The sequence below is a fragment of the Haliaeetus albicilla genome, chromosome 11, assembly GCF_947461875.1.
Source record: "Haliaeetus albicilla chromosome 11, bHalAlb1.1, whole genome shotgun sequence".
Taxonomy (NCBI): domain Eukaryota; kingdom Metazoa; phylum Chordata; class Aves; order Accipitriformes; family Accipitridae; genus Haliaeetus; species Haliaeetus albicilla.
Window position 1 is genome coordinate 20,038,480 of NC_091493.1, and position 10,057 is coordinate 20,048,536.

The following is a 10,057-nucleotide window of genomic DNA, read 5'->3' on the forward strand; positions in this document are numbered from 1 at the left end:
AATAAATGGTTCAGTCGTGGCATTAGAAAGAGGGAAATAATCAAACTGAGAGCGCAGCTGCGTCAGGCACAAACCGTGCTCTTTCTGTGCTGCTTCACTGCCTTCTACAGCTGGTAAGAAGTAAACTCGTGCCCCGTTTTACACCTCGGTGTTTGTCTTTCTCCTCCAGCCGTGATGACGGTCGTTTGTTCTTGCTTGTTCGCGCCACCGAGGCTGTCCCCCGCCAGACACCTCACGCACGCGGTGGCGGACGCCTCCCCTCACGACGCGGACAGAAGCAGGGAAGGGGGGGCAGGCCCCGGATCCAGGCGCGGGGCGGCTGTCAGGCCCCGGCTGCCGCGTGGCCCGGCGGGGAGCGGGCCGGAGCCGGCACGGCGGTGGCATCCCCGCCGGCCAGGGCCCAGCGCCGAGGGCGGCTGCCTTCCCCGGCCAGCCGCCGCCGCCGCCCTCCCGCCCGCAACCGCGCATGCGCCACCGCGGCCGGGGGCGAGGCCGCGGCCGTGCGCGGCTCCGAAGGCGGAAGCGGGCGCCGCGGGAGAGGGCCTGTCGCCATGGCGACCGCGGCGGAGGGGCTGCCCGAGGCCGGCGCGCAGCCCGCTAAGCGTAAGGGGCCGGGGTCGTCGCCGTCGCCCTCCTGTCCTCCCTCTCCTGTCCTCTCCTCTCAGTCCCCCTTCTCTTCTCTCCGTCCCCGTCTCCGGGTTCGGCCCTTGGCCGCGTGGCGGTGGACGGGCCCTGCCAGGCCGCGGCCTGCTCCCGGCACGGCAGCAGCCGTCCCGCGGCTGGAAGGGCTCCGGAGGTGGGGTGGGGGCCGGCTGCGGGGCGGGCCCGCGGTTTCGCGTATGTCGGCCGGCCGGCTGGTCCCATGGAGCCCGGCGGCTGCATCCCGCCAGGGTCGTACCGCCGTGTGCCGCTCGCCGCCGCTCCCCGCGCCGCCGCTTCGGCCGGCGGGAGCCGTGGGCCTCGGGGCAGCCTTTGCGTTCAAGCCGGCAAAAGCTGCCCGCACAGCGAAGAGCGACTTGCCGGGCTGAGGAAGAGGTGCTGAGCTGCTCCTGCGAAGAGCGGACCAAGGGCGGGTTGCGGTAGAAGTGGATTTGGAGAAGAAAAGCGGCGATTATCGCTTTCCACAGTGGGGATCTGTTGTAGCCCCTCGTGAAATGGACTGGGGGGGTGTCTATTCTTATATTCTGAATCAGTGCCTAGAAATAAACATCAGTAGCATTGTGCACAAAGTCACTCAAAAGTTCTCCCCACATTCCCTTCCTGTCGTCTAGGTGCAGGAGGGGGCTGATATTTGCAGGTGCGGTCAGGCCAGGTGCCTCTCCCTTAAATGGTCACAAAGTATTATTTTGAAATAATCTTGATGCTACTTCAAGGAAACTGCCTAGGTTTGTTACCCCTTAGTGTAAAGTAGACAACTTACATGGCAAGTAGGTGTAGTCAATTCGAAGCGGAAAAAAAATGGGACCATTTAATCTTTATGGAGTATTTCTGTACCTGCTAACTTTCCCCTAACTCTAACCCTGTAATGTCTGTACCCTGATTAGAGGATCCTGCTGTTGAAACAGCGGAGGAAGCTAAGGAACCAGCAGAGGCAGACATCAATGAACTCTGTAAAGACATGTTCAACAAAATGGCCACTTATTTAACAGGTGAACTGACAGGTAAGGCACTGCTTTACTGACCTGCAAGTAAGTTTTTGGTTCTTTTCATTTTCTGTTAAAGAAATCTGTTGTGTAGTTTGTCTAAACGATACCTATTTAGATCATATCTAGCAAGACTGGCAGTTCAACCCTGGCATGTTGCTAGACTACTAACAACACTGAGATTAATCATATTAATGAAGTCCCAGAATAGCACAAATACTTTTCAGAAGAATTCAGGGTGATATCAGCAACTTAAAAAAAAATTATTTTTAGTCTTGCAGAAGCTTGTACATGGAAAAACAAACAAACCAAAGGGGTCTAAGTTAAGAAGGACTAGAAGAGAAGCACAACTGAGTGGAACATGTGCAGCTATTTTGTTTCTGAGTGAGAACGAGGATCATACGCATGTTTTCCAACAGTCATGCTTTAGAATAAACTGCTGTGCAACATTAACTGGAGCAAAGTAAACTGCTCAACAAGTTAATGGATTCCATAGGCTCTAATTTTGAAAGTCCTACATAGCACTACTGATTTGCATGGACTTGAAGGGTATATGTTACAGATTACCAGTCTGGATTTGTGCTATCAGTTTTGTAAACATAAGCGTTTAACTGACAGAATAAGAGTAGAAATGTGAGGAATTAGTCACTTTTTCTCAAAAAAACCCCGAAAATTGAAAGTGAGTAAGTATTCATCAGTCCAGTTGATTTTTACAATTCACAACATGTCATCTCTTTTCTTATAGACCATTATACTAATACCTCTATTACCATCTAAACTATTCTTTTTTACATTTGGCTATTGGTTTGAAATCTCTTGTTCTCTTGAAGAGTCTGCACCCAATTCAAACTGCATCAACTTTTTAATTAAAATAAACTCTTATTCTTTTTAAGCCACCAGTGAAGACTACAAACTCTTGGAAAACATGAATAAGCTGACTAGCTTGAAGTACCTAGAAATGAAAGATATTGCTATAAACATCAGTAGAAATCTGAAGGATTTAAATCAAAAATGTAAGTAAACCAAATAAAGTAGGGGTATAATGAACAGTACACTTGTTTGGGAAATGAAGCATCTAAGAGTCAGATAGTTCATACTTCATTAGGTGCTGAAGGAAAGAAAACTCATTGAAATAGACATGCTGCTATACAATGCCAATCTTGTATGTTTCTTTACAGCTATAGACTATGTAGACTAGCATAAGAGAAAACACATCTGAATTTATGTCCTGTTTTACTCCAGATTTTGGATCTGATAGGAAATAACACTTCTTTTGATTCACGTTGTATTGTTATTTGTGTTGAGTCTAGCCAGTACTCTTAAACATTTCATACTTTCCTGGAACATGGCTATCAGTATCACCGCTTGATTTTGGGTCAGGGGAAGGAAGGAGATTTTAAATTGTTCTATCTAAAGAATGTAATGAGAAATTCTTGTGTTTCAAGTATGAACTGTTTCTTGGAAGTGAATTACTGAGAACTGACAGATATGATTTTTCTGCTTTTTTAAGATGCTGCTCTTCAGCCGTATCTGGAACAAATCAACCTAATTGAGGAACAGGTTGCAGCTCTGGAGCAGGCAGCTTATAAATTGGATGCATATTCCAAAAAACTTGGTAACTATTGTCCTCTACTGTTACTACCTAGCAGCATAGGCCCTTGCAAGGGGATTTAAAAAGACAAAGTAAACTCCTCCATTTAACAAATCTGAGCTGCAGAGTTGCCTATGCTACTTTTGAGCAACAGACATTGTATGTGAAGTGGTAAGCGTTGGGAAAAGATTAGTACAACAAGTTAAATGGAGGTGGACTAGTACAGGTTTTATTCAACTACAGCTTATTAGTGAGGCTTGATTTCTGTTTTACAATATGCACTGACCCAAATTCTAAAGACAGTTGTTTAATCCTGCAAATAGAGCGATTCATAAAGTTCGCCCAGGCACCCAAGTCCCCTTAGCTTAAATTAATATTACTGGCCTGACTTAAGCACCTGGTTCTTAAAAAAGTTTATTGTACAATTATATTTGCCTAAATGCTTTAGTAACAACTGACCCTGAGTGATACTGTAAATTAACTTGAATTTTAAGATGTATGGCAGCTTACAGGATTCAAAACTTTTACATATCCCATCCTAAAATATTGTTATTTTTCCTTCTGCAGAAGCCAAGTACAAAAAACTGGAGAAACGATGAAATTACAACAGTCTTTAAGTTGGAGTTGGGCATGAGTCAGACTGATTTCTGTTTAAGTTGCGCAACAGCAATTCTGTATGTTGACAAGGATTTGGTTACAGCTAACATCAAGACTGGTAACTTTTTCTATCTATTGAATACAGTAGGCTGTATTCAGGCTTAAGGCTGAATAATATTTTCCTCTTCTCAAGAGGTTCTGTTGCCTCAGTTGTTCTGCAGTGAAAAGTAGAAGCCTGTCCCTAACCCATACGTTGATATTGGCTGCCTGTGTGTTAGTCCTATGTCCCACATGAAATACTCTGTCTAGGAAAAGCCCTCCATAACCTATAAAAACATTTTCTCTTAGTAGCAGCGGGACCTAAACTTCTTTTTTTTTTTTTCCTTCATTGAGCTCTGCATTGAGAAGATACCCAGGCCTTTGGAGTTATGAGCATGGTATTGAAAACACTTCATTTTGGTATCCACTTTTATCTGTTTTAAATAGAGAGACTAATTATTATAAACTTACAATAAAACAACTTGCTGCATTTGTCTCTCTGGAATCTCAAGTTCCTGTTGGAAAGATTATGTAAGTTGTCTTTATTTTTTTCAAAGGGTCTGTTAATAAAGACAAACTCCTTCCAGCTACTGGAGATCATAGAAGCCAACATGTTTTAAACTCTGCGTCAAGTATTCCTGCAATTATATTCTTTGATTGTCTGGACCTCAGGTGAAATTGCAAGCAGTACTGCTTTATCACATGCTCAGTTAACCTAGCAGATCCTTTCTCTACTTTACCAATGAATTTTGATCCTAGTAGTTTTTTAAGAGGCACGCCCAGCACAAAAAGCTTCTTCTCTACCAGATTAACAGTGTTCCAAATTGCTAATTTAGCGGAGCCCTTCTTACTGAGCAGGTACTCCAAGGTTGTTTTTTTTTTCTGTACCTATTGACCCTGACTAGTTCAAGCTGGCTTTTGAGTGAGTTGCAGTCGAGGATAGTACAAGTGCTGATGTAGGAAAGAAGTAGTTCAAACTTCCTACAGGCTGTTTAGAAGAATGTCTAGTCAAGTGCCAGCGTGGTAAAGATCATAATGCTGTCAGTCAGTGTATAGCCACTGTAAATAGTCAAGATGGACACTTTTCCCTAGTGCTATTTAAAAGCAGTGAAGCAGATGACCTTTAAGAGCCTTCACCATCACTTTAAAAATCCTGGGTTTAAAATAGAAAATACTGTTCTATATGGCGTTGATGTAGGATTTGAGAGAGTTCATTTGAAGAAAGGCCTTTTTGGAATGGGCATCTTTAAAGAACAGGGTTAAGTCTCCCAGAGGTATCCAGCCATTTGCACCTGTATTGCTTTTATCTGTAGTTAGCTCACCGATGACTGTTCTACCTGTGAAAGCAAATTAGACATTTTACTATTGTTATCAAAGCAACATCCTCCAGCCCAGTGGGAAGAGGTATCAACAGATGAATTACCATTTCTGTGTTGAAGGAAATTATACCATGTGGCGCAGCAGCCTGTTTTAAAATCTGATGGATCATTATCATCTCAGGATTCATGGTGTGTTCGCAGTTCTGCTGGACAAGAGGATCTAGCCAGGCAGATCTAAAATCTTTGTGCCTAGAGACTGACATTTGAATGACAGCCTGAACAGTGGCCTGCTTGGTGATCTCTGATGGTGGGAAGTGGTACCACAAGGTGGTAGACAATCTAGAAGTCCTGTTTCTCCAGTGTTTCATGCATCTGTAGATTATGCAAGAGCTAGACTAGACGTGATTCAGCCAGACTCACCAGTGTTTTTGATAGTACCATTCTTTCTCTTTGCCATTGTGGAGGAGTATCACAAATATTTGGCTGCTGATGTAAAAGCTTGGGGGTGCTTCTCGGAGTTCCTCTGTTCCCTGGAAGAACGAGGATTTTCATTATAGCATATAGCACTTGCATGTGGCTGGGAGCTTAGTCCCTGATCCCCTGTAAGTCCTCTCCCTGGCCCCTACCCATCTCTAAGAACAGAAAAATTACTGCTTCATAGCAGGTTGGAAATGGTTCTGGGTAGGTGGACATCATCTAGAGCTGACCAGCCACTGAAATGCTTACCAGGGCAGGTTGTTCCAGGATTGAAACGAGACCACTAATCTTCTGGCCTAGTGATCGCTCTGATTCCCAGCTATTTCTGGGAAGGTGGTGCTAGAAGCACAGAGCAGATGCTAGGACACAAAGGGATTGTTCTCTACTGCAGGGATGCAGCTGGCCCTGCACTTGGGCTAGGTGCAGAGGCCAAGATGAAGGGGTGACAAGAGTTGTATCCGAAGGAATTACAATAGAGAGCTGGCTATCTGCTGTCTAGAGAATTGTGATCATCTCCATGTGATAAAAATAATACCAAGCCATAAGTGCCAGTGACTTGTCTTATCGCATGGCAGCAATGCCAGTAAGTTCTGCTCATGGCAGATGACCTGCAAATCAAGTATTGAACATAGAACGGAACATGGCCCAAACATGCTCTGTGCTCTAGTAGCAGCACACTGCCAATGTAGTTGCAAGTCCACTCCCTTATTGAATGTGGGCCATATGCTCAGACCCTCAATGGGAGACAGACCACAGATCCAAGCTGGGTACAGAACTGAATGTATGGCAGCCCTGCTCTGTCTTAAGATGAGTCCCAGTCACCCTCCCTTTTCCTTAACATGTACTGTCTACATTCGAGCTGGATGCTAAAACTCAGTTCCGTAGTAAGAAGGATTCACTGTGACTGGGATCATAACAGCAGCCTTGCTCTGTAAATTCCTGAAGTGGCCAAGAAGAACAGAATGGCACTCCTGTTGTGTGTTTATGTCCTCTAGCACTTCTAACTGCCTTGGACCCAGTAGGGCACCTTTTCATCTTGAGACCATGGGGGGGCACATAATAACAAAGATGTTTCAGGGCTGCTAGTATTTCTTAAAAGAGGAGACAGTTACATGCCTCACCCTTAAGCATGGTTTAATGTACCAAGCTCATCCTGCAGCTGCATGACTTTCCTTCCATAATGCGTGCCTGGAGCATGCTATGTTGCCAAAGGCAGCTATGGACATGACAGCAGCCTGGTAGAAAGTTTTCCTAACGTGGGAGTTAGATATAAGGATTGTCAGAGGGTTTGGGCAGAAAGGGTTGCACTCAAGGATAGGCTAGTGCTAGCTAAGCAAGAACACATTCTCAGGGGCACAAGGGCTAGAGTTTTTCCTCTGCTCAGGAGAGAACTGGAAATTTGTGATTAAGCAGACTGTGATTGTACAAAACACCACTCTGGAGTACACACATACTAGCTGTAAGCCCTAATCAGCACTTCTCAGGTCTCCAAAGATGTCTGAAAGTAGAGGATGCTGTCAATGTCATGACTAAAATTGCGGTGGTGTTCTCTAAGACAGCATCCATGCAACTGTTGTTAAGAGGTATTGCTCCTCACCCCTCCAGGCCAAGGGGTTAAAGGGGACTGAGTGACAGTGGATAGGTAAATATGGTCACATGGAAGTAAAAACATTGTATCTCGTTCCCTCTGGAGAATGGAGGTCATCTGGAGAATGCTCAGTCTGCATGGAGTTTTGTGGCCTGCCCCATCCCACCTTTCAGAGTCAGAGGTCCGGTGTCTGCTTTATGTGTATGTAGCAAGGGAAAGAGCAGGCTATAGAATAGGTTTAAATACATTCCAGTGACACTCCTATTTGGATCTGATTTTGTAGAACTGCTGGCTTAGCCATGTCTTGTTTTAATCACAGGTGCATTTGATAGTTGCTTTGATGAAGAGATCCACTCACCACATGCAACCCAGCATACTGTTGGAAGGTCTAGGAATCTGTGTGATCGGGACATAGAAAATTTGGAAGAATAATACAGCATTTGTCTGCTCATTGTCTTTCCTTGACAGGATTGCAGGAGAGCCACGAGGGGGCGATGTGTCAGCAGAGAAAACTTCAGAAGATAAAGCAGTAAAGGCAAAGTAAGAACCACATCTTGTTCCTGTTGAAAAAGTTACTTTTCTACGTATAGAAAATACAATGCTATTTTAAAACTACAAAGATGAAAACCTCCAGGAACTCTGAAGATTGAAATCCATCTAGCCGTGCATTGCCAGCAAGTGCTTAGTGATTTCAGGTAAGAGGGCTAAGAAATAGCAAATTCCTTCACAAACTCTTGAGTATCCCACCTCCAGGAAGCAGAAATGGGAAGAGGAGCTTGTCCCACAAGTGCCTCTCTATTGGGAGGAAATTTTAGAGACTGACTACCTGGCTGTCTGAAGGATTGTGTGACAGTGGCACCCCAATTAGGCCAAGAGCTGACAGCTGTGTTCCAAGTTCTATCTCTGAGCAACTATTCCCCTCTCTACCTGAGGGCCCTCCGTGTGACTGGTTGACTCCAAATCATGGCAAGGATGGCAGGTCCTTGGAGAGTAGCACCACAGAAGAGACATAGCTGTGTGTGTGTGAACAGAATTGTACTGGTGAAATGTGTAGTCCAAAAGCAGAGGTGCAACTTCATTGCTGCTCAGACATCTCACCCGGAGAGTCCATAAGAAGTTCCAGAGGAGGTACGGAGGTACAGGGGGAGACTAAATCTCTATCTCTTCTCTACTGGAGCATTTCCTGGTGGAAAATTGTCCTGGTTGTGGCTGGAATAGAATTAATTTTCTTCCTAGTACCTGTTACAGTGCTGTGGTTTGGATTTAGGATGAGAATAATGTTGATAACACACTGATGTTTTAATTGTTGCTAAGCAGTATTTACACTAAGTCAAGGACTTTTCAGCTTCTCACACTATCCCACCAGTGAATAGGCTGGAGGGGCACAAGAAGTTGGGAGGAGACACAGCCAGGACAGCTGACCCAAACCGGCCAAAGGGATATTCCCATACCATATGATGTCATGCTCAGTATATAAACTAGGGCTGGGCATCGGTCTGCAGGTGAGGTCTGTGGTGAGGAATTGCATTGTGCATCACTTGTTTTGTACATTATATTATTGTTATTTCTTTTTTTTTCTTTCCTTTTCTGTCCTATTAAACTGTCTTTATCTCAACCCACAAATTTTACTTTTTTTTTTCCTAATTCTCTCCCCCATCCCACTGCAGCGGGGAGAGAGTGAGCAGCTGTGTGGTGCTTAGTTGCCAGTTGGGGTTAAACCATGACAAAAATATAAGAAAGTAGTGGGTGCTTGAAGGGAAGAACATGGAAGAGAACAAAGGGAGGGCTGACAGAGAGTTAAGGGGCAAAGTATCTCATCAAAGCAGTCTATGCAACTGTTTTGGAGCTGAAGCAGTTCTTGAGGACTTGGACTGCAACTGCAAACCAGGGGGTGAAAATCAGCCTAGCAAATATAGCTCTTTAAGGAGAATCAGAAGAATTCAGTTCCAGAGGAGGATTTTTTTCCTGGCACCTTGAGACAGCTGCTCTAACAGGTTATTCTGAAGTCACCCAACTTTCAGAGCAGTACTTCATGGAGATGCCCACAGTCCAGAATGAGCTCTTAAATCGTTAGTGGAAACTGCAACATGTCCAAGAGCTGAAAAACAGCTGTTCTAGAACAGAGTATACTTTTAAACCTGGAACTCTGTGTTCAATAGAAATGTTTAAAGATATCAATGGGGTGATAATCACAAGTGTATATAATGGCCTGAATATAAACACATTGTTGTATTTGCAGCATCCCATCAGAAGACAAACATATAAGCAATGGTAATAGGCAGAAGACAAGCATGCTATGAAAGTATGACAGGGTTTGTTAATGATTAATGTTGTCCCTGCTTTCTGATACTACAGTAGAACAAGGTTGACCTTAAAAAAGGTCGCAGAGACTTAAAAATTAAAGTAGTTCATCCAAGTTTGTTGGTAGTGAGTGATTTTTTTCTAACCAGTGTTTAACCCAGAGGAAATGAGAGCAGCTATTGGTTACCTTTCCACTGTTGTTTTTACTGTAGGCTTCCTAAAGTGAGCCTTCCAGGATGCAGCTTCAGCCCTTGCTGATCCCACATCCCTGTTCCACGTTGCAATGGAACCCCTGGGAGCCCCCTTGTCTGTTCAGTGTGGAGGCAGTTGTCTGAAACAGGGAAGCTGCCTCCTGGGCCATTTCCTTTGCCCCTCATAGGAAACATGCTGCAGCTGAAGAATGACTTGCCTGAGGCAAGGGGGTGTAACTTAAAAGTGTGTTCTTTCAGCTCAGTAAGTAGTATGGTCCTATGTTCACAATATGTTTGGGCTCAGTACGTGT

At 44.7% G+C, this 10,057-nt stretch overlaps 1 protein-coding gene across 2 annotated transcripts; it reads left to right on the forward strand.

The window, feature by feature from the left end:
- The first annotated feature begins 444 nt into the window (after positions 1-444).
- On the forward strand, positions 445-4,360 carry BLOC1S2 (biogenesis of lysosomal organelles complex 1 subunit 2). 2 transcript variants are annotated; one of them, XM_069796517.1, is made up of 5 exons: positions 445-603; positions 1,545-1,661; positions 2,537-2,656; positions 3,154-3,267; positions 3,810-4,360. In XM_069796517.1, exons 1-5 carry the CDS (start codon positions 552-554, stop codon positions 3,866-3,868), a joined length of 462 nt encoding a protein of 153 aa, XP_069652618.1. In that variant the 5' UTR covers positions 445-551; the 3' UTR covers positions 3,869-4,360. The 2 variants fall into 2 exon arrangements, with proteins under 2 accessions (XP_069652618.1, XP_069652619.1); XM_069796518.1 differs by having other exon boundaries at positions 3,154-3,258; positions 3,802-4,360.
- The last annotated feature ends 5,697 nt before the right edge of the window (positions 4,361-10,057 follow it).